Below are 25,952 nucleotides of genomic sequence, written 5' to 3' on the forward strand. Positions count from 1 at the left end.
ACTTTCTTGAAGAAATTTTTTTTATTCAATGGTCATAAGTGAAAAGAGAAAAAGATTGCCATTTACTGTACAATAAGTGAAAAAATGTGTTCACAACATGTGCTAAATGTCATCTATTGGAAACCATGCAATTCTCAAGTATCCCACATCTTATTTTTAAAATAAATATGTATTTTAAACCTTTTAAGAATCCATAGAAGAAATAAAAGAAGCATTTACATGAAATTACTACTTTATCATTAACCAAAGAGGAAATTTGTCACGTATTTGAGTTTTTCACGCCTACCTATCTTTTATCTATATCTAGGGCCGCTATTCTATTTGGTGTTATTGGAACTGGAATGCTTTTCTTGAAAAACAGTGAATATTGAAACTGCTGTTTTCAAGGTGAAAAGTAGCTGGATCAACTAGCTACATCAAGAACAACTTTTTTATGCAAAGAGTAAGGTCAAAGTTTATAGAAGAGAGAGAATGGATGAATATAATAATTCTACTCAAAGACTGGTTCAGTTAAGGAATAAGAAATGAAAAATACCAATTATTTCCACACGTACATGGTACCGTATTATAAGATGTGAGTCGGTGATTTCAAACAGGATATGCTTTAGTGGTTGTAGTTACAATGGACTACCTACTTACTCGACAGTTGCAATAACTAATAACTTGCTTTGTTTGTAAAATCTTCTTTCCAGAGGATAGCCTTCAATTAATGAAGAAACAGTTCATTGCTCTTGAAAACAACGCAGCGCTGTTCTTCACGTAGGCTTAGCATGAATAAGGTACAACCACTTATTTTTGCAGTTCTTTCTCCATATCTGTTGTCTGATAAAGGCTCCACTATTGGTAAGTCTTCCATAACTTTCAAAACATAATCTAATTTTTAATTGGAATTTATGTTTACGATTTTTTTACTTATTTATTTACTGTAACACATCGTCATAAATTTGTCTACAATTGCAATAGGGTTTTCAAGACCTGGCATGAAATAAATAAATCAATCAATCATAATCACGTTACTTCCATCTTAAGTATAACTCATTTGACTGGTATCTTGTCATCACAAAAAACTAGTCACAAAGGTCTATTTCTAACTTCAAACTAAAATACAATAGACACACCAATTATCAGATACAAACTTAGGCTACTCTGTATTAAGCATTTGAGAATTTACACTCTGAGATATTTTAACCGTGATAAAATGACACAAGAACCAATCAGAGAAACCTTATTTTCAAAAAGTATTCTCTGATAAATTTTAAACATGATTGAATGCCACAAGAACCATCACTAATTTATTTTCAGAGATGGCTTCTGATTGGTTCTCTAGGTATTCAATCATGATTAAAATTTTAGAGCCTTTTGTGCATCCAGGCCGAAGCATGAGTTTTAAAAGTTTTTTTATTTAGAAACATTGTTTATCTTGTGAATTGTCATAATAGTTTTCTTAAAACACGAGCCACCCAGATCAGAGCAGTCTCTGCTCTGGTCTGTTTAGAACAGTATGTACAGAACAATCTCTATAAACAGTCATGTATGTAATATGTATAGTTTTCAAGTTATATGCGCGGAACCAAAAAAATGGTACCTTTGAACCACCCCCACCCTTAGCACAGGGGGTAGGGGTTGGGAATTTCGGTATGAATACCTCCTAAACAGAACTGCAGGGTCAGAAATTGTCTTCTAAACTTTTCCCTCTATAACCCTCCCTTGACTGAACTATACAAGCCACACGTGCATGTCAGAACACAGAACAGGAAGCTCTCCGATTGGATGATTGGCTTGGCGTATCGAGTAAGCTTCCTGTCCAGCCAATTGGAGAGCCTCCTTTTCTGTCGTGCCGACTAAAAAAACGTCTCATGGCTTGATCTTTATGACTCATTTTTGAATTTTTACTGCGTGTCCCATTACCTATCAATGCTAGAAATAAGCTCTCAGATAAATTATCAGGAGTTGTCAGTTCATGTATGCTGTGATAAAAAATGGTTTCATCAATATATTTCATAATTATTTGAAATTCATGTACGTCAGTACGTCAGCGCTCCAGGATCGAATTACGAATCCATTTGGCATCCTCTGGGTGTTGAGTTATCGCCGTAATTTTGTATGATAAGAACAAATTGATATAACTAAGGGATTACTATCTCTCAGAATAATTAATTCTCCATGACACATTACATGGAGAACCATATCAAATGAGACTCCCCAAGGGTAGAATTTTCGCGTGCCTTATCACATATAAATGCAAGAAATGAGAAATAAGCTTTCAAATAAATTACGTTCCGCGTACATTTTCAGATGACTTGTTTCTAGTTTCATCTATTCATTAGTTGAGTGAACAGTTTTCTTACCCAATGGAAGCTGAATATGTTAGTGGTTCAACAATGAAGGTCAGTTCTGTTCACAAAGATAGAGGACGAAGGAAGAAGATCAAACCGCTTGTGAAGGAAATGCTGAAAAATGCATCACTCCATGGACTGAAATACATAATCGACCCGAATAATAATTGGGTTGTGCGTTTCTTCTGGGGTCTAGTTTTATGCGGCTGTATCATTTCATTATCAAGTTATTGTGAAGTACTATTGGCTTTTTGGAAAGAAACACCAATTACTATAAAAATCTATGAACAACATATATCCACTCTACCAGCGCCCGCCGTAACATTTTGTAGTCCAATATCGGTTGCATGGGAAAAGATTGAACTTAATTTAAATACTCCCGATAAAGTGCATTCTCTGTACAAAGTAGCTGATATACTAGGCTTGACTGCAGAAATTCTCAATCAGAAATACAACGTTAGTTTCACACAAAATGGGACAAATGGTGAAAAATTTAAAATATCTGATTCAACCTTCATTGACCTTTTATTTGACTTGGCGCATGAGAAGAATGTTTTCAGAGGCAATTTTAATTTCGATACACTCTGTTACTATACCTTCACTTTCGAAGGACTCTGCACAACTTGCAACATGTTTCCACCCTCCAAAATCTACAAAAACAATTCAATGCATTACATTTTTCATCCAGATAAAAATAATTATCAATTGAACAATGATGAAATCTACGGGTTTCCTTCATTGATGGTGTTGATGAAAGATTATGATAGGCCTAATAGAAGTTACCCTCTCATGATAGAATATCCACCTACGGGGCTCGAAATTATTAATATTGTTGGCGATGTAACAGAAAACTTCAAGTTTGCAATTCATAATTCTTGGGATGTTCCAAGCCCCTACATGCGATGGTATCACTCCAAGAATTTTCAACATTTACGGATAGATATAGATCCCGAACAAAAAATTCTCTACGGTAAGTTAGATTCGATAATGCATACGATATCGCCAAATAATTATCGTCATCAATGCTACACCACGACCGAAAAAAGGTTGGAGTTCTTTCAATATTACACACGACATAATTGTTTACTGGAATGTGCCATGAAAAAAGCTTTGCAACTGTGTGGCTGTGTTCTGTACTACATGCCGCATACTGAAACGACACACATTTGCCCGACTACAAACAAATCCTGTGCTATGAATGTTGTCAAAATAACATACCACGACTTCAGTAATTATTGCGATTGTTTGCCATCCTGCAACGATACCCAATATAAAGTTATATCCATGGAATCGTTACACAAAGAATATGTCAACCAAAGCTATTCATACAATGCTAGTTTTTTTGAAATTAATTTCAGGAACATTTTTTTCTATCCAGAAATTCGTACCTACACTTTCAACACAGATGATATAATCCTTGGTTATCATATAGCTTTTGACTTTTTTTTAGGCATAACTCTGTTTAATACCGTTGAAATATTGTACTATGTAATGAAATGTTTGTACTATATTCTGTCCACTATTATTGAAATATTGTGTCATACAATGCAATATTTGTACTATATTGTGTGGTATATTATAGATTGTTTTAGAAGATTGATCTGGTGGTGTGAGCTGAATGAATGAGGTTTTGTTATAACTTATAAATACAGTGTTCACTTTGCTACTTATTTAGTGCTTCTTGTATGTACGTAAAAATTGAAATTCAAAGAATTTTTCTAATGTAAATTCATTTATAATTTTTTAGGAGGTACAGAATACCTATTAAGTCGATTGAATAAAGCTAGCAATATTATTGCCAATTCCAAGTAATTTTTTAGAAAATGCTGTCTATCTGTATAGATAGATCTATGACAAGCCCCAGTCACTAGATTCTAGTTTTTATTCAATCGACCCAAATGATTAGACCTTCAATTCTAACAAGTTTAAGCTCTTTGTTGTATTCATTTATTCACTTATTCATACAATTAAGGATCATAATAATTTTAGGTAATATATATCCCGTTTACTTGATTGCAACTTTTATCTTAATGTATAGTGAATTTAAGAGTTTGATCAGATTCACCTAAAAAATGTATAATCAATGTGAATTAACCAAACTGTAATATTTTATCTATGAACTATGCATTTCAAGATTTAAATTTATACTTTTTAAAACGTATGACCGAGCTTATATTTCTATAAAACATATACCTCACGTTGTAAAAGAATATTTATGTTTGAAAATAAAAATAAATAAAACCAACGTTCTTGTTCTGTATTTTGTAACTTGAAAATGACGGTGACAGGAGCGGGAGAAATGCAGTGGTTGAATGATAGTTGAATTGTCGCCGTCGTCATAATATCTTAGTGGCTATAAACAGCTCATTCATTTCTCAACTGATGTTTCGAAAATAAACTATTTTCAATACTGGAAAATTAAGAGAATGATAATATTTCTGAATAAGATTTTTCACTTCATACAATTTATGATTTTTTACACAATTGAAATAATACTTCTCATGGAAACAAATAAAACCTGCACCTCTAGGAACACAAACAGATGTTTTGGAGCAAATTTCATCAACGTTTTCCTAAATTTTAAGTTAACAGTAGGGGTTCTTAAGGGATTTCGTGGGCACTTATCTATCCTTTATTAATATTATTAAAATATTTGCCATCATTTTCAATAGTTGGATAAGATATTTTTCAAAAATGGGAATTTACTTCTTAATAAGGCCAGTATTTTCCACCTATAGAAAAATTTTCACTTTGATGAAAAGTGGAACCCTTGTTTAACCATCTCTCGTATAGGTGACCTTGGCTTATATAAAACCATTCATTGCCCCAGTCCTAGGCCTTATACCTTAGTATTATTTGTCCGCTTCCGTAATCGACCAAAGCTGTTAAACCTAACAAACTTGTCAGTCATAAATTGCTGTTTATCTCTTTTCTGTGTAGGGCTAATTGTAATATAAATAGAAAGAAAAATAAAAAATCTCAGTACCCTTTTTGAATTATTTAATCACAACATGTTTCAACATTCATGCATTTTTTCAAGTGATTATCACTACTGAAATACTGAATTTTTTTATTTTTCTTTCTACTTATAAATTGTTGTGTTTGATCCTTTTTCATGAATGTGACAATATTTCATATTATCTTACCGTCCTTAGCTGAGCATGAATGTAATGGTAATTGTGACTTGTATAAAATTATCCAACACCTTCGAATTGTCTTGACTATTGTAAATAATGTACTTACTGAAGAATATTTTTGTCTGTATAAATATTTTTAAATCTGTAGTTATATTCTAATTAAATGTTTCAATGTTCATCTCTATTTTTATTATATTGTCCTTGTACAGTATTTGTATTTTTTAAAATAAATACGTATTTAAAGCTTTAAAGAAGCTATAGAAGAAATTAAAGAAGCATTTACATGAAAGTACTGCTTTGACAAAATTTATCAAATATTGAGTTCTCACGCCTATATCTTATTCTATTTGGTGTGATTATTGGAACTGGAATGTTTTGCTTTAATAACAGTGAATATTGAAACTGCTGTTATCAAGGTGAAATCAAGAACAACTGTCATCAAGAACAACTTTTTTAGACAGAGAGTAAGGTCAACGTTTATAAAAGAGAGAGAATGGATGAATATAATAATTCTACTCACAGACTGGTTTAGTTAACGCCTGAGAAAATAAAAATACCAATTATTGTTTGCTTATGTGAATTTCCACACGTACATGGTACCGTATTATAAGATGTGAGCCGGTGATTTCAAACAGGATATGGTTTAGTGGTTGTAGTTACAATGGACTACCTATTTACTAGACAGTTGCAATAACTAATAACTTGCTTTGTAAGATCTTCTTTTCAGAGGATAGCCTTCAATTAATGAAGAAACAGATCATTGCTCTTGAAAACAACGCTGCGCTGTTCCTCACGTAGGCTTAGCATGAATAAGCTACAACTACCACTTATTTTTGCAGTTTTCTCTCCATATCTGTTGTCTGATAAACGCTCCATTATTGCTAAGTCTTCCATAACATTTAAAACATAATCTAATTTTAAATTGAAATTTATTTTTACGATTTTTCACTTATTTATTCACTGTAACACATTGTGACGCATTTGTCTACAATTGCAATAGGTTTTTCAAGACCTGGCATGTAATGAATCAATCACGTTAAATCTTAAGCATGACTCATTATTTGACTGGTGTCTTGTCATCACAAAGGTCTATTTCTAACTTCAAACTACAAGAACCAATCAGAGGAATCTATTTTCAAAAAGTATTCTCTGATAAATTTTAAACATGATTGAATGCCACAAGAACCAATCACTAATTTATTTTCAGAGAAGGCTTCTGATTGGTTCTCGAGTTATTCAATCATGATAAAAATTTTAGAGGCTTTTGTGCATCCAGGCTGAAGCATGAGTATCAAAAGTTTTTTATTTAGAAAAATTGTTTATCTTGTGAATTGTCATAATAGTTTTATTAAAACATTAATCATCATTTTTATTTTAGAAAATTAATTTTCTCAATATTTTAATAATGATGAAACTGATACCGCTGTTTGATGGTTCAGATCATCACCCTTTTAACAAAAATATGAAAGAACTGGTGGTATTTCTATTGAATTACCCTATTGGACTCTTTACTTTATTAATATGACATATCCCCAGTGGTAACTGCATACCGTACCATGTTCACCCACTGAAAATATCCCTATACCAATTAAGACATAATCTCAATTGATGTTTATGGCTTTTTCTATTATGTCAACAATATAATTTAATAACTCTGTTGTAGTTCAGACTTTGTGTTACTTGTAAATATTTCAAAAAACACTTACTTTTCTTGGAGTATTGAGGAAAGCATTTCACTCCTGAAGAGGAGCTTCATCAGCCTGACACCAGGGGCGCTTGCTTTTATAGGTTGGACTGTGTGGCCAAAATGTGTAAAAATATTGCATTTGATTTGAAGTTTATTTGATTATTTATTAAATTGGATTTGTCATTTTTGAGGTGTTTGAAAATTTTGTATTGTTCAAGAATGTAGAGGCTCTGGCTTTTTTGAAGAATGTGTAGTATTTCAATATCTGTTTGTATGTTTTTGTGAGTGTGTCCTATGGCTATCAAATGTAAAATGTGAAATTTAATGTTCTGCATAAAATGTAGATTACATTTAATAGCCACAGGACCCTTCCACAAAAACATACAAACAGATATCGAAATCCTACACATCCTTCAAAAAAGCCAGAGACTCAACACTCTTGAACAATACAAAATTTTTAAACACCTCAAAAATGACAAATCCAATTTAATAAATGACCAAATAAACTTCGAATCAAATGCAATATTTTCACACATTTTGGCCACACAGTCCAACTTATAAAAGCAAGCGCCCCTGGTGTCAGGCTGATGAAGATCCTCTTCAGGAGTGAAATGCGTTCCTCAATAGGTACTCCAAGAAAAGTAAAATATTTACTTAATATTTAAATATTTACAAGTAACACAGTGTCTGAACTACAACAAAGTTATTATATAGTGTTTCGTCATGGAAAGCAACATCAAATATAATTTAATTCATATCCATTCTATTTTAACCCTCGATTACAATAACTGACGTGTACAACGAAGGTTACAATAAACTACCAAATACAATGCCAGTTATGATAACTGACCTGTAACTCCAAGTAATCCCCAGTCGATACCGCACCATTATCATTCGCAAACAATAATTTAATAATGATTAACTGAAATAACTGACCTGTAACCTCAAGCTGGTTCAATTGCGTGTAAACCGTAAACATCACCGCACCATTATCATTCGTGAACAATATTTTGACGTGACAACGTCTTATAAATTGGTTTGCCGGACACTTCAAGAAACTGCGTTACGTTCCCACGTTATGCGCTCACAATGAGAGCGAGTGAGAGCGTTCGTTTCGGTTCACGGTCATCTGGAAAGAGCACGAATAGGAGCAGTTGCGAGCAACGCAGCATTCCGAAGGCATTCACCTGGAGAGAGAGTGAAACGGAGCAGTCAACCTGCGCAGGCGCCGAAAGCAATCTCCTGCGACTGCGCCACTAATTCAAAATGTCAAGTCAATGGTTGTCTCTCTCGCTCTTAGGTGGGCGCGGGCTAACCATGCCCGAGTGGAAGGGACGCGTGCCTCTCACTCACTCTCATTGTGAGTTATTATTTCATCCTTCTTCCTACTATACGAATGAATATTCACATTAAAATTATTTTACCACTCAAAGTCGTTGTCACGTTAAACTTTCGCCCGTATACCGACTTTACAGGCAACCATGCAATTTTAAGATAGAAGTAATTCCTACTGATTATCAATGTCATGTCAATATGGTACAATTTTTTTTGTATTTTTGTTTTCTCTACAGAAGTACGTGGAGATCTAATTATCGAGCCGATCACCAACAAATGCCTGACGTGTATTTGCAACGGAGCGAGTCGATGTGGTCTAGAAGTGAAGTGCGACGGAGATGTGTGTGGCGTTTTCTCCATTGGCTACGAGTATTGGCTGGACTCCAACTCACCCACACTGCCCTTTGATAGCCCTGAATCAGAAGGAGGTATGAGGCGTCTTTTTTACATTCTAGATACTTACTTGATACTTAATTGTTCGTCGTTGGCTGGGAAAACCAGATTTCCTTGACACTGTGTCAAGAAATATCACAAGGATCGAGTTTTCATGTTTTCCGAATTAATTGGACAAAAAAGTCTATACCGCCGTTTCCAATATTGTATTTGAGAAAGTAACAATTTGATTTGAGAAGGTATCAATTGTATTTGAGAATAATTATTTGTGAATGAGAGAAAGAAATGTAAAATCTGGATGAGATTGGATTTCTTCACTTATGGACCTTTATAATATGTTTGCAGTTGCAGAGTTATAGGAGTAATTAAAAAAAAGAGCGTTATGTCAATGAAGGAGTTATATTGATTAGTCTAGTTGACGTTCCAGTCAAGTGTCAAATTTACCCGTTCCAGTAAACTGTCAAATTTCAAAATTAAATGTTCAGAGTTCATGTCAAACACGAAAAGGGAATAAACTACTCTCAACAGAGCATAATAATATATTCATGATAATGAGCTTTCAAGGGTATCCTGTTTAAAAGGTATCCAACTCCAGTCGTTTTTCGCGGCTAGTCGAGGTAGCACCAAGTCAATTTTTTCTTGAAGATTCCATTGAAATACAGGATAAAACTTGAACATCAATTCATATTACTGTGTGCTTAGATCAGTTCATATTACTGTGTGCTTAGATCAGTTCATATTACTGTGTGCTTCGATCATTTCATATTACTGTGTGTTGCTGCTATCCGTTCAGATTTATAATGTTTCCCAACTGCTTTAGAAAGAACAGGACTCTGAAGTTCTTCTTGAAAAATAGTTCGTTGCATGGAATGAAATACGTTGGTGATGAACAGAAGCATTGGTTTGAAAGACTTGCATGGTGTATCTTGATAGGAGCATTTGCAGCGTTTTCGATCAATATCTTAAAAGACAAATGGAATACCTGGCAAGACACTCCAATGATAATAACGACGGGTAATAGGCCTTTCTCCATCTCATCGCTGCCTGTCCCAGCAATAACCTACTGTCAAGACTTTCTCATTTCAACTGATACACGAAATGGTATTACCAACGGTATGAATATGACGAAAGAAGATAAAACCATTCTTTGTGGTGTAATGACAATTGTTCTAGGATACGGTTTTCAATCAAATTTGGACTGTGATAATATTCTCAATAATTGGCGTGATAATCAAACTCAAAATGGAATTGATGACGAAAGTTTTTACAGAATGTTTGACAAGCTGGTGATCACGGACCAGGAATATATAAGCAGTGATAAAACCCCTTTCATGCTGGGTATGCGGTTTGACGAACCTCTCATTTGTTATGACATGTTAACTCATAAAGGATTATGCACCACCTGTAGCTCTTTGCCTCTATCACAAATTTACAGGAACGATACATTCCTTCATTCCTTCCATAATAATCCAGATGATTACGAAGTGATAGGGGAGTTCAGTGGATTTCCAATTCTTAATTCATCCAAATTTGATGTTCCCTATCCATCACTTGTAAGGAGACCAATGAATGGACTTTCTGTAAATGATTGGAACATCACAAACTTGAAACGAGATAATATTGAGATTAATCCTCGATCGAACAGATGGTACACGATCCACAGCCCCTGGGACGTGCCCAACCCATTCATGAGGTGGCATTACAGCAACGACTTTCGCAATCATGAGCTGCAGGTGTTTATAGAACCAGACCAGACACTCATTGATGACGATCTGGAATTACCTGCTGCAAGTCGTAAGTGTTATTTGCCCAAAGAATGGCGACTGAAATATTTCAAATATTACACTTATCAAAACTGCAAAATGGAATGTTTAACCGATACGGTTTTGAATTCCTGTGGATGCGTTCTGTACTACATGCCTCATAATGAGTCGACTCCTATATGTTTCGGAGATCTTAAGTGTGCCGATGACATATTAGACCAAGTAAATGTGCAAAGGTCTCTGACGTGTGACTGTTTCGCTTCATGCAACCAAACTGGTTACAAATTCGTTTCTCTCGACGCAATTCCTGACAGAGATAGTAGCAGATTGATTGCTGTTTTTATTGATGACATATATTACCCTCAAATACGTGTAGAATCTGACACCCTTGAAGGTTTCGTAGTGACTTCTGTGACCTACCTGGACATGTTCCTTGGCCTCAGCCTGATTAGCATTGTTGAAATTCTGTACTATTCGATTTTGATGCTTTTAGAATTCTTGATTGTTGAGAACGTTGGTAAAGCAGATTGATTTTTCACATCTTAATTTAGAAAAAAAATTGTTTTTAGTATTATCTCATTGATTTTTATTGTCTCTGATAGTTATATTACATATTAAATAAAAACCCATCCCTATTAATAAATGAATTTAGCACCATAACTTCTGTGTAATTTACTATCTAAAATACATTTCCAATTCCCATACTGTATTCCGTTGAACAATGTAAATAAAAATGATCCACGAATTTATGAAGTATTGACTAGCGTATTTATCAAAATTTATTACATCATTTTGATGGTAATAGAAGTAATAAGCTGAATAAAACTTGTAAACTTGATGTACCTGTAATTATAAACTTCAGGAATTATGGGGTATTTCCCAAGAATTTCAATATTGGAAGGTATAGGATCATTCAGTGAAACTGTAAGATTTTAATAGGCAATTTTCTGGAAAAAAAATTTTTTATTCAATGGACATAAGTGTAAAGAGAAAAAGATTGCCATTTACTGTACAATAAGTGAAAAAATGTGTTCACAACATGTGCTAAATGTCAACTATTGGAAACCATGCAATTCTCAAGTATCCCACATCTTTTTAAAATGAATACGTATTTTAAAGCTTCAAAGAATCCATAGAAGAAATTAAAGAAGCATTTACATGAAATTACTACTTTATCATCAACCAAAGAGAAAATTTGTCACGTATTCGAGTTTTTCACGCCGACCTATCTTTTATCTATATCTTAGGGCCTATTCTATTTGGTGTTATTGGAACTGAATGTTTTGAAAAACAGTGAATATTGAAACTGCTGTTTTCAAGGTAAAAAGTAGCTGGATCAACTAGCTACATCAAGAACAACTTTTTTATGCAAAGAGTAAGGTCAAAGTTTATAGAAGAGAGAGAATGTATGAATATAATAATTCTACTCACAGACTAGAAATGAAAAATACCAATTATTGTTTGCGTATGTGAATTTTTACATGGTACTGTATTATAAGATGTGATTTCAAACAGGATATGGTTTAGTGGTTGTAGTTACATTGGACTACCTATTTTTTACTTATTTATTTACTGTAACACATCGTCATACATCTGTCTACAATTGCAACAGGGTTTTCAAGACCTGGCATGTAATAAATCAATCAATCATAATCACGTTACTTCCATCTTAAGCATAACTAATTTGACTGGTATCTTGTCATCACAAAAGGTATATTTCCAACTTCAAACTAAAATACAATAGACACCCCAATGAGCAGATACAAACTTAGGCTACTCTGTATTAAGTATTTGAAAATTTACACTCTGAGATATTTTTAACGTGGTAACATGCTACAAGAACCAATCAGAGGAACCTATTTTCAAAAAGTATTCTCTGATAAATTTTAAACATGATTGAATGCCACAAGAACCAATCACTAATTTATTTTCAGAGAAGGCTTCTGATTGGTTCTCGAGGTATTCAATCATGATAAAAATTTCAGAGGCCTTTGTGAATCCAGGCCGAAGCATAAGTATCAAAAGTTTTTTATTTAGAAACATTGTTTATCTTGTGAATTGTCATAATAGTTTTATTAAAACACGAGCCACCCAGATCAGCCTCGGATCAGTCCTAAACAGCTCTGGTTTGTTTAGAACAGTATGTATAGAACAATCTCTATAAAACACTCATGTATGTAAGATGTATAGTTTTCAAGTTATATGCGCGGAACCAAAAAAATGGTACCTTTGAACCACCCCCACACCCGTAGCATAGGGAGTAGGAGTTGGGAATTTCGGTATGATTACCTTCCAAACAGAACTGCAGGGTCAGAAATTGTCTTCTAAACTTTTCCCTCTATAACCCTTCCTTGACTGGACTACAAGCCACACGTGCATGTCAGAAGAGGAATCTCTCCTATTGGATGATTAGCTTGGCTTATCGAGTGAGCTTCCTGTCCAGCCAATTGGAGAGCCTCCTTTTCTGTCGTGCCGACTAAAAAAACGTCTCATGGCTTGGTCTTTATGACTCATTTTTGAATTTTTACTGCGTGTCCCATTACCTATCAATGCTAGAAATAAGCTCTCAGATAAATTATCAGGAGTTGTCAGTTCATGTATGCTGTGATAAAAAAATGGTTTCATCAATATATTTCATAATTATTTTAAATTCATGTACGTCAGTACGTCAGAGCTCCAGGATCGAATTACGAATCCATTTGGCATCCTATGGGTGTTGAGTTATCGCCGTAATTTTGTATGATATAAACAAATTGATATAACTAAGGGATTACTAGCTCTCACAATAATTAATTCTCCATGACACAGTACATGGAGAACCATAATCAAATGAGACTCCCCAAGGGTAGAATTTTTGCGTGCCTTATTACATATAAATGCAAGAAATGAGAAATAAGCTTTCAAATAAATTACGTTCCGCGTACATTTTCAGATGACTTGTTTCTAGTTGCATTTATTTATTAGTTGAGTGAACAGTTTTCTTACCCAATGGAAGCTGCGAATATGTTAGTGGTTCAACAATGAAGGTCGGTTCTGTTCGCAAAGATAGAGGACAAAGGAAGAAGATCAAACCGCTTGTGAAGGAAATGCTGAAAAATGCATCACTCCATGGACTGAAATACATAATCGACCCGAATAATAATTGGGTTGTGCGTTTCTTCTGGGGTCTAGTTTTATGCGGCTGTATCATTTCATTATCAAGTTATTGTGAAGTACTATTGGCTTTTTGGAAAGAAACACCAATTACTATAAAAATCTATGAACAACATATATCCACTCTACCAGCGCCCGCCGTAACATTTTGTAGTCCAATATCGGTTGCATGGGAAAAGATTGAACTTAATTTAAATACTCCCGATAAAGTGCATTCTCTGTACAAAGTAGCTGATATACTAGGCTTGACTGCAGAAATTCTCAATCAGAAATACAACGTTAGTTTCACACAAAATGGGACAAATGGTGAAAAATTTAAAATATCTGATTCAACCTTCATTGACCTTTTATTTGACTTGGCGCATGAGAAGAATGTTATCAGAGGCAATTTGAATTTCGATACACTCTGTTACTATACCTTCACTTTCGAAGGACTCTGCACAACTTGCAACATGTTTCCACCCTCCAAAATCTACAAAAACAATTCAATGCATTACATTTTTCATCCAGATAAAAATAATTATCAATTGAACAATGATGAAATCTACGGGTTTCCTTCATTGATGGTGTTGATGAAAGATTATGATAGGCCTAATAGAAGTTACCCTCTCATGATAGAATATCCACCTATGGGGCTCGAAATTATTAATATTGTTGGCGATGGAACAGAAAACTTCAAGTTTGCAATTCATAATTCTTGGGATGTTCCAAGCCCCTACATGCGATGGTATCACTCCAAGAATTTTCAACATTTACGGATAGATATAGATCCCGAACAAAAAATTCTCTACGGTAAGTTAGATTCGATAATGCATACGATATCGCCCAATAATTATCGTCATCAATGCTACACCACGACCGAAAAAAGGTTGGATTTCTTTCAATATTACACACGACATAATTGTTTACTGGAATGTGCCACGAAAAAAGCTTTGCAACTGTGTGGCTGTGTTCTGTACTACATGCCGCATACTGAAACGACACACATTTGCCCGACTACAAACAAATCCTGTGCTATGAATGTTGTCAAAATAACATACCACGACTTCAATGATGAGAACTCTGTAAATTATTGCGATTGTTTGCCATCCTGCAACGATACCCAATATAAAGTTATATCCATGGAATCGTTACACAAAGAATATGTCAACCAAGATGATTCATACAATGCTAGTTTTTTTGAAATTAATTTCAGGAACATTTTTTTCTATCCAGAAATTCGTACCTACACTTTCAACACAGATGATATAATCCTTGGTTATCATATAGCTTTTGACTTTTTTTTAGGCATAACTCTGTTTAATACCGTTGAAATATTGTACTATGTAATGAAATGGGTCTGTAGCAATTCATATCTTTCTTATCTCCTGTTTTGAAGATTGGACAAATGACAGCTTCCTTAAGACACTGTGGAAAAACACCTTCCTCAAAAATTCTGTTTGCAATATGTGTTAAAGGCTTGGCAAGTATCGTATTATTCTGTTTGAAAAAATCTGGTTTTAAATTATCGAGTCCAGGTGCACTATTATCTTTAAGACTATTAATGATTTTTATCATTTCGTCCTCACTGACAGGTGTAAAGAATAATGACCGGCAGACTATCTGATCAGCTGCCGCATGCTCATCTGCGCCATTACAATCGCTATTTAGAATGTCCTGGGCCAGTTTTGATCCAATACTAATAAAAAATTCATTGAAAGAATTTGCCATATCTTTATCATCATCTCCCAATTTCAATTCTCTCCCTTCCAAGTTGATTTGGTGGATTTGTGTTCTTGGCCGTTGCACTTCGGTTATTTCTCTTATTACTTCCCATGTTTGCTTGGAGTTGCTGGAAGTTTCAAATCGCCTTGAAAAGTATTGTTTCTTAGCATTTTCTATTACAGTTGTTAGTAGATTTCTGTACCTTCTATAATACTCTCTAAGCTGTAGATTCGCTGTATTATTCTTGCTTTGTCTGTGTAATTTATCTCTCTTCCTTATTGATGTAATTAATCCATTTGTAATCCAAGGCTTAATTTTTCTTTTTGTGTGCGATACTCTATTAATAACTTTACATTCTTCTGTGTATTTCTTCAGTATTTCTATCATTTTCTTCAAAGCACTATCAGCGCATTCCTGCAGGTACACGGAATTCCAGGTCTCATTTGTTAGTGCTAATGAAAGTTTATTATAATCAATACTTTCATAGTAGGGTTTTCTTCTGTTGTGATTGTGTTCCACCGCATCATATTTAATTCCCAGAATAGTTATAAAATGATCTGTAATAGAATTTGGGAAAACTATTGGTATTATATCTTTTTTAAAGTTTATCAGAATATGATCTATACATGAAGCGCTATTATTTCCAATACGAGTTGCCTGCTTTATACAATGTAGGAATCCATATTCACTGAGTAGATTATCATAGTCTTCCAGTTGCCTGTGCTGATTTGGTTCTTTTGTGTTGATGTTCAAATCTCCTAGAACGATGTGAAAATACTTTCCATTATCATTCAAAATCTGCCTCAGATCAATGAGAAATTCTGTTAAGTCCAAGTGTGATGGAGATCTATATAACGCTGTTATAACAAAAGTATCTTTCCCAATTTTTAAATGCATATTCAAACAGTTGGCTTGCCTAACTGCAATTTCTTTTATTTCGACAAAATAGTCGGATTTGACATAAATTATTACTCCATCATTCTGTAGGATATTGTTTTCTGTTTTGTAGCAGGTATAATTATTAATTGATTTCAAGGAGACACCACCAGCAATCCAGCATTCCGTTAAGACTATCACGTCGAAATCCACGTTCAGGTCTTCCAGTTGAATAAGAAATTCTTCAAAATTTTTATTGTAGCTTCTGATGTTGAAATTGATGATTTTCAAGTTGAAAGGTTGGATTGTATTGTTGACATCTTGTGAATTTGGAATCGAAAAGTCCTCAATGTCTAATAAATCCAAATCCTCCATCAAATCAGCCATTTTTGTTTTGTGTTTATAATTATTTGTGTGCCAATTGTAGATATCCTTGTCCTCAACTGATTGTATTTTTTGAGTTAATGACAGCATGAGATCTTGCTCCCCAACTGTTAAATATCTGAATGAGTTGGTATGCCTACTAAGTGCTACTATTATGTGCTGGATGCTATTGTAAATCTTGAGTGGTTTAGTATTCTTCCTCACTAGGATAACATCTCTAAACGTTAAACCCTGATTCACTAATTTTTTTTAGAGAAGGCTTCTGATTGGTTCTCGAGGTATTCAATCATGATAAAAATTTTAGAGGCCTTTGTGAATCCAGGCCGAAGCATAAGTATCAAAAGTTTTTTATTTAGAAACATTGTTTATCTTGTGAATTGTCATAATAGTTTTATTAAAACACGAGCCACCCAGATCAGCCTCGGATCAGTCCTAAACAGCTCTGGTTTGTTTAGAACAGTATGTATAGAACAATCTCTATAAAAAACTCATGTATGTAAGATGTATAGTTTTCAAGTTATATGCGCGGAACCAAAAAAAAATGGTACCTTTGAACCACCCCCACACCCGTAGCATAGGGAGTAGGAGTTGGGAATTTCGGTATGATTACCTTCTAAACAGAACTGCAGGGTCAGAAATTGTCTTCTAAACTTTTCCCTCTATAACCCTTCCTTGACTGGACTACAAGCCACACGTGCATGTCAGAAGAGGAAGCTCTCCTATTGGATGATTGGCTTGGCTTATCGAGTGAGCTTCCTGTCCAGCCAATTGGAGAGCCTCCTTTTCTGTCGTGCCGACTAAAAAAACGTCTCATGGCTTGGTCTTTATGACTCATTTTTGAATTTTTTTACTGGGTGTCCCATTACCTATCAATGCTAGAAATAAGCTCTCAGATAAATTATCAGGAGTTGTCAGTTCATGTATGCTGTGATAAAAAAATGGTTTCATCAATATATTTCATAATTATTTTAAATTCATGTACGTCAGTACGTCAGAGCTCCAGGATCGAATTACGAATCCATTTGGCATCCTATGGGTGTTGAGTTATCGCCGTAATTTTGTATGATATAAACAAATTGATATAACTAAGGGATTACTAGCTCTCACAATAATTAATTCTCCATGACACAGTACATGGAGAACCATAATCAAATGAGACTCCCCAAGGGTAGAATTTTCGCGTGCCTTATTACATATAAATGCAAGAAATGAGAAATAAAGCTTTCAAATAAATTACGTTCCGCGTACATTTTCAGATGACTTGTTTCTAGTTGCATTTATTCATTAGTTGAGTGAACAGTTTTCTTAGCCAATGGAAGCTGAATATGTTAGTGGTTCAACAATGAAGGTCGGTTCTGTTCGCAAAGATAGAGGACAAAGGAAGAAGATCAAACCGCTTGTGAAGGAAATGCTGAAAAATGCATCACTCCATGGACTGAAATACATAATCGACCCCGAATAATAATTGGGTTGTGCGTTTCTTCTGGGGTCTAGTTTTATGCGGCTGTATCATTTCATTATCAAGTTATTGTGAAGTATTATTGGCTTTTTGGAAAGAAACACCAATTACTATAAAAATCTATGAACAACATATATCCACTCTACCAGCGCCCGCCGTAACATTTTGTAGTCCAATATCGGTTGCATGGGAAAAGATTGAACTTAATTTAAATACTCCCGATAAAGTGCATTCTCTGTACAAAGTAGCTGATATACTAGGCTTGACTGCAGAAATTCTCAATCAGAAATACAACGTTAGTTTCACACAAAATGGGACAAATGGTGAAAAATTTAAAATATCTGATTCGACCTTCATTGACCTTTTATTTGACTTGGCGCATGAGAAGAATGTTATCAGAGGCAATTTTAATTTCGATACACTCTGTTACTATACCTTCACTTTCGAAGGACTCTGCATAACTTGCAACATGTTTCCACCCTCCAAAATCTACAAAAACAATTCAATGCATTACATTTTTCATCCAGATAAAAATAATTATCAATTGAACAATGATGAAATCTACGGGTTTCCTTCATTGATGGTGTTGATGAAAGATTATGATAGGCCTAATAGAAATTACCCACTCATGATAGAATATCCACCTATGGGGCTCGAAATTATTAATATTGTTGGCGATGTAACAGAAAACTTCAAGTTTGCAATTCATAATTCTTGGGATGTTCCAAGCCCCTACATGCGATGGTATCACTCCAAGAATTTTCAACATTTACGGATAGATATAGATCCCGAACAAAAAATTCTCTATGGTAAGTTAGATTCAATAATGCATACGATATCGCCAAATAATTATCGTCATCAATGCTACACCACGACCGAAAAAAGGTTGGATTTCTTTCAATATTACACACGACATAATTGTTTACTGGAATGTGCCACGAAAAAAGCTTTGCAACTGTGTAGCTGTGTTCTGTACTACATGCCGCATACTGAATCGACACACATTTGCCCGACTACAAACAAATCTTGTGCTATGAATGTTGTCAAAATAACATACCACGAATTCAGTGATGAGAACTCTGTAAATTATTGCGATTGTTTGCCATCCTGCAACGATACCCAATATAAAGTTATATCCATGGAATCGTTACACAAAGAATATGTCAACCAAAGTTATTCATACAATGCTAGTTTTTTTGAAATTAATTTCAGGAACATTTTTTTTTATCCAGAAATTCGTACCTACACTTTCAACACATATGATATAATCCTTGGTTATCATATAGCTTTTGACTTTTTTTTAGGCATAACTCTGTTTAATACCGTTGAAATATTGTACTATGTAATGAAATGTTTGTACTATATACTGTCCACTATCATTGAAAGATTGTGTCATACAATGCAATATTTGTACTATATTGTGTGGTATATTATAGATTGTTCTAAAAGATTGATATGGTGGTGTGAGCTGAATGAATAAAGTTTTGTTATAACTTATAAATACAGTGTTCACTTTGCTATTTAGGGCTTCTTGTATGTACGTAAAAATCAAAATTCAAAGCACCTTCTTAATGTAAATTAATTTATAATTTATTAAAAAGTACAGAATACCTATTAAGTAGATTGAATAAAAGCTAGCAATATTATTGTCAATTCCAAGTAATTTTCTAGCAAATGCTGTCAGCAAGTTTGAGTCAGCTGTATACTTTTATCTGTATAGATAGATCTATGACAACTCCAGTCACGAGATTCTAGTTTTTATTCAATTGACCCAATTGATTAGACCTTCAACTCTAACAAGTTTAAGATCTTTGTTGTATTCATTTATTCACTTATCCATACAATTAAGGATCATAATAATTTTAGGTAATATATATCCCGTTTACTTGATTGCAACTTTTATCTTAGTGGATATTGAATTTAAGAGTTTGATCAGATTCACCTAGAAAATGTATAATCAATGTGAATTAACCAAACTGTAATATATATTTTTTCTATGAACTATGAATTTCAAGATTTAAATTTATACTTTTTAAAGCGTATGACCGAGCTTATATTTCTATAAAACATTATACCTCACGTTGTAAAAGAATATTTATGTTTGAAAATAAAAATAAATAAAACCAACGTTCTTGTTCTGTATTTTGTACCTTGTTTATGACGGCGACAGGAGCGGGAGAAATGCAGTGGTTGAATGATAGTTGAATTGTCGCCGTTGTCATAATATAATTTTCAATACTGGAAAACTAAGAGAATAATAATATTTCTGAATAAGATTTTTCACTTCATACAATTTATGATTTTTTACATAATTGAAATAATACTTATGGAAACAAATAAAACCTGCACCTCCAGGAACACAAACAGATGTTTTGGAGCAAATTTCATCAACATTTTCCTAAATATTTAAGTTAACAGTAGGGGTTTTAAGGGATTTCGTGGGCACTTTTTTAAGATGGAAACAGACCCAAATATTCTGATTCTGGGGTACCTCAGGATATCCGAACCACTTGATGCGCATTTGGGGGTCGCGACTGGGCCGTGTAATGGCCGATTCAAAATGGCGGATCCAGCGTTCATTAAAATATGCGCATAGCATTCATTAATATCAGCGGTCATAGAATGGTTTCCATTCATGATAGAGACCTCTAGTAAACGCGAATCGAATCACAATGATGTATCCAACAAAGTTTGTCATCACATTTCCACCTACAACTCGATTTTAACCGACAAAAATGCACTTTTTCAAAACATTTCATTTTTCAAGAGTATGTTTTCTCAATAACTACTTTCAATGACGATTTTTAGATATAAATTGCCAAACAAAAGTTCTTTGGGATGAAGTCTATTATCTATTTCCGTTTTGTTTCAAGTCTTTATCATCTCTTGTTCTGGAGTTATGATTTATCATGATGTCATTCTAGCCGCTGAACCAAGTAACTATCATTAAAATTGAACTATAATTTTATTCACGACCCACTCCATGATAAAGTCTTGCAAATGGTCTCGATCTCTTCGTTACAACCAGCCATATTGATAAGAAAGCAACGAAAATATTTTGCATAACTGATAAATTCAAAATGGCGGTCATAACCGACATAAAGTGAAATTCATTCCTCAATACTCCAAGAAAAGTAAGTGTTTTTTCAAATATTTACAAGTAACACAGTGTCTGAACTACAACAAAGTTATTATATAGTGTTTCGTCATGGAAAGCAACATCAGATATAATTTAATTTATAGACTATCCATTCTATTTTAACCCTCGATTACAATAACTGACGTCTACAACGAAGGTTACAATAATAAACTAACAAGTACAATGCCAGTTATAATAATAACTGACCTGTAACTCCAAGTAAACCCCAGTCGATACCGCACCATTATCATTAGCAAACGATAATTTTATTGATTTTTGTATTGTGACGTATCGGTCAGTAAGCTTTCACAATTGCATAGCATACGTTAAAGGAAAACAATTAATATGTATCACCATTTGTAACCAAGTTATAATTTTTTTGTAAATATTGGGGGCTCCACCACTTCCCAGATGGGAAGAAGAGTTACAAAGGAGATACATAGCTGAAGATGGTAGTGCAGATATTTTAAAGAAATAAATAGAAGAAATCATTCTAAGAAATACCAGATTTATTGATTTACAATATTTAAGAAGAAATAAAATCCAAAGAAAAAAAACAAATAAAATTTGAAATGTATAGTTTAAAAAGTTATATTATTCAGGCTATCAAGAAAAGGAAAACAGATTATTATCGAACAAGTCTTTATTTACCGTATCTTATATAAAAAGGATTTCTATTTATTTCAATTCGATTAATTTCTGATAATTATTTATTTAAGACTATGAGGATTTTCCTCTCAGTTGAAATACTCTACATTTTATCTATTATTTTTAAATTCCTATAAGAAAGAAAAACAACATGACATTATAATTTTATAACTACTAAAATGATGAATAATTAATTGAGTACGATACCAATCCCCTTTATGATGACCATCTCGTCAGCTTTGGCTGGAAGGTGAGGTCTAAAGGAAGGTCCAGGTCCTGACCAGTCAGAGTCTTTGTATGTTCGCGAGGAGCGGCACAAATAGAGACTAACTCGAAAAAGTGGGAAAATCTAATATGAAAATGCCGGCTGGTGGGAAGACTGGAAAGTTCCACCACTCTGAAGCTCGGCGATTTTTCATTCAGTCAGCGCAATTTGGCTTTCTAGTGATCCTGATTTTATTATTGAAAATTAAAAATAAAAGTAAATTTAAATTTTGATGTGCTTGAGGAGCTGTCAAACCCATGGTTTATGATAGTATTCTCTACAGAAGTACGTGGAGATCTAATTATCGAGCCGATCACCAACAAATGCCTGACGTGTATTTGCAACGGAGCGAGTCGATGTGGTCTCGAAGTGAAGTGCGACGGAGATGTGTGTGGCGTTTTCTCCATTGGCTACGAGTATTGGCTGGACTCCAACTCACCCACACTGCCCTTCGATAGCCCCGAATCAGAAGGAGGTATGAGGCGTCTTTTTTACATTCTAGATACTCAGTTGATACTTAATAATTAAGTATTAATTAATACACAATTGATGTTCAATATTCAAATTATGTTACTTATATTAGGGTACAAACAGAACGGTCTGGTCGATAAAAAGATTTCAGCTCGCTATCAACCTACTACGATTTATATCAACGACTCCAAATATAATAATAGCGTCTACCCATAATCTAGATTAGGAAGCCGCATTTTCAATTTTGTGGATTATTATCATGCCATAGCATTCTAATGGGTTTCTTATCTGTGAAATTTTTAGTTTTTTTTTTCTTAAGTATGAAGAGTATTCTGCTAAGGGGATGTTGGGTAATTGAGAAGCCTTGTATCATGCTCAATTGGATGCCTATGCTTATTGGTTAGTCATTCAATAATATATGTTTATGTACTCAGGCCTTTATTCTGTGATTTAATTGAATCTAAATTTCTACTGTAAATTATCATTCTGATAGTGAAGTAAATTTTATTCTATCATAGTAAGGTTATAAGATGGCTATTTAATTCAATATATTTTTTCTCTTGCAATACTGCTTAATTAATAACAGCTATTATACTTAATTCATTTGCATTTATCAAATTCAACTAATGGTTACCCAATTTTCCACTATTAATGCTCTTATTTTAATGTGTTTTTTTTTATATTTGAGAATGGAGAAGATAAGGGTGTCTTGATAAAATAATTATTTGTCATGTTTGCAGTCTGGAGTGGTGTTGTGATTATCAATAGCTTATAATGGATTTTTAGAGCTGTTAGGCGCGGCTGGTGGTGTAATAATAATTTATTTTTATTTCTATATTATATTGTATTTCATCATTACATAAGTCACAATTTTTCATCATCTCCTCTCATCATCATTTCTGTCGTTTCATATTCATATCTTCTATGCCATGACGAGTGCTTCTGAATTTAATATATATTATCAGAACGTGAGGGGCTTGCGCACCAAAGTCAATGATTTTTATGTGTCTCTGTGTGAATGTGATTATGATATTATTGCTCTTACTGAGACGTGGCTCTGTGGAAGTATTGGGAATTCTGAGCTGTTCGATTCCCGTTATCAGATCTTTCGATGTGACCGGTCGGGTAATTTAACCAGGGGAGGTGGGGTGTTGATTGCCGTTAAGAGAGAGTTCGCAGCGGAGCTGTGTACCTCGCTCATGAATCCTGATTACGAAAGTGTTTGGGTTAGGGTTCGTATTCATGAATCAAGCTATTTTTTTAATGTGTTGTACATTCCACCAGCTTCTGGCTTGCAGATATATGAAGATTATTTCGAATTCATTGAATCCTCTGCTCGTTTATTGGGTCTTGATAAATGTATTTTGTTGGGCGACTATAATATAAGGGAAATATGTGATATGAATTATCGGCTGGAGACTGGAACTGCAATTGCTAGGTCATTGGCGACTTTTATGGGATTTTTCGACTTGGTATCCTATAATGCTGTCTCAAACCATAACAATAGAACACTCGATCTTGTATTGGCAAATACCCCCTTACCGTTGAGCGTCGTGAGAGACGAACTGCCATTGGTCAACGAGGATGCCCATCACCCGGCTCTTTCTATATCGCTTTCTCTGCCAGAGAGGGCGAAGGGGAGTTGTCGGTCGGATGCAGGTGCGGCAAACTATAACTTTAAGCGTGCGGACTTCTTGAATCTATATCGCACTCTGAGTTCCGTGTCCTGGGATCCTGTTTATAATAGTCAGGAGGTTGAAATTGCTGTAGAGGAATTTTACAAGATCCTATATATGTGTTGGATGCTAATGTTCCTGTGGTCAGTCAATACAAGCACTCAAAATACCCTCCCTGGTTCTCTCGGGACATAGTGAGTGATCTAAAGCTTAAAAATAGGTTGAGTAGGAAGCGGAGCTACTCCAGGTACCACGATGAGCAGTTCAAACTTGTGCGATCCCGAGTCAAGGCTAAGATAGCAACAGCCTACTCGAGCTATGTAAGATCTGTTGAAGAGAGGGTTGGTTGTGACCTAAGGGAGTTCTGGAAATATGTGAACAACAAGCGTTTCTCTCATCTAAACGAAGAATTTATCAAGCATAATGATAGGATATACAAGGGTGCTGATACTGCTAATGCTTTTGCTGATCTGTTTTCGTCCAATGCTTCAGCAATGGATGCTGAACCCTTGGTGGACTCTGGGAGGATTGCCGGACAGACTCCTTGTGATCCCTTTAGTCTCACCCACATTTCAAGGGAGGATGTGGTTGATGCAATTAAGTTGCTCAACTCTCGTGCTACTGGAGGCCCTGATAAGATACCCGCCTTTGTTGTCAAGGGTTGCTGGGAATTTTTGTGTGGCCCATTGCATTACATTTTCAATTTGTGTGTTTGTAAATCCGAATTTCCTGGGGTCTGGAAGTGCTCACGGGTGACACCAGTGTTCAAGTCTGGAAACAGGTCTTTTGCTAGTAATTATAGACCAATTGCAATTTTAAATGTCTTTGCAAAGATTTTTGAGAGGATCCTGTACAAGCAAATATTTTCATATGTACAACCCAGGATTGTTCAATCCCAACACGGTTTCCTCCCTGGTCGTTCAACGGTAACGAACCTTCTAGAGTTTGTTGACAAGGTGTCGAGGGTTTTGGATGCTGGGGGTCGTGTTGATGTGATATATACGGACTTCTCTAAGGCCTTTGATACTTTGGATCACGGTATTCTGCTCGATAGAATGGAGTGTCTCGGGTTTGATGAGGGTGCTTTGGTCTTTTTGAGGAGTTACCTTTCAAATAGAGTTCAATTTGTTTGCTTCAATCATTGTCAATCCGAGCCCTACTGTTGCACTTCAGGGGTACCACAGGGTTCCAATCTTGGTCCTTTGTTGTTTTTGTTATATGTGAATGGCCTTCCTAGTGTGCTGAATAGCTCGGAGTGCCTCATGTTTGCAGATGATACCAAAATATTTAGACAGATTAGGTCTGTTGATGACTGTTCGTTGCTTCAAAAAGATATTGATGCACTGCAGAAGTGGTGTTTGGAATCAAGACTCACGCTGAATGTGGCAAAATGTAAGGTGGTATCGTTTACCAGACAGAGGGAACCTTTCCATTATAACTACAATATTGGTAATATTTTGTTGGACCATTCGCAAGAGTATAGGGATCTGGGAGTGATTATGGATGCTCATATGGATTTTGATAAG

The 25,952-nt window shown here is 34.6% G+C and overlaps 1 protein-coding gene across 1 annotated transcript in view; it reads left to right on the plus strand.

The window, feature by feature from the left end:
* Window positions 1-6: 6 nt before the first annotated feature.
* The window catches only part of LOC120349413, a 33,202-nt gene continuing 7,256 nt past the window's right edge, over window positions 7-25,952 (plus strand). Inside the window, exons 1-3 of the mRNA XM_039419393.1 lie at window positions 7-843; window positions 8,732-8,923; window positions 22,563-22,754. Coding sequence (XP_039275327.1) covers window positions 771-843; window positions 8,732-8,923; window positions 22,563-22,754 — 457 coding nt within the window. The 5' untranslated portion in view covers window positions 7-770. The remainder of the gene's footprint in view (window positions 844-8,731; window positions 8,924-22,562; window positions 22,755-25,952) is intronic.

Source organism: Nilaparvata lugens, chromosome 1, assembly GCF_014356525.2.
Source record: "Nilaparvata lugens isolate BPH chromosome 1, ASM1435652v1, whole genome shotgun sequence".
NCBI lineage: Eukaryota > Metazoa > Arthropoda > Insecta > Hemiptera > Delphacidae > Nilaparvata > Nilaparvata lugens.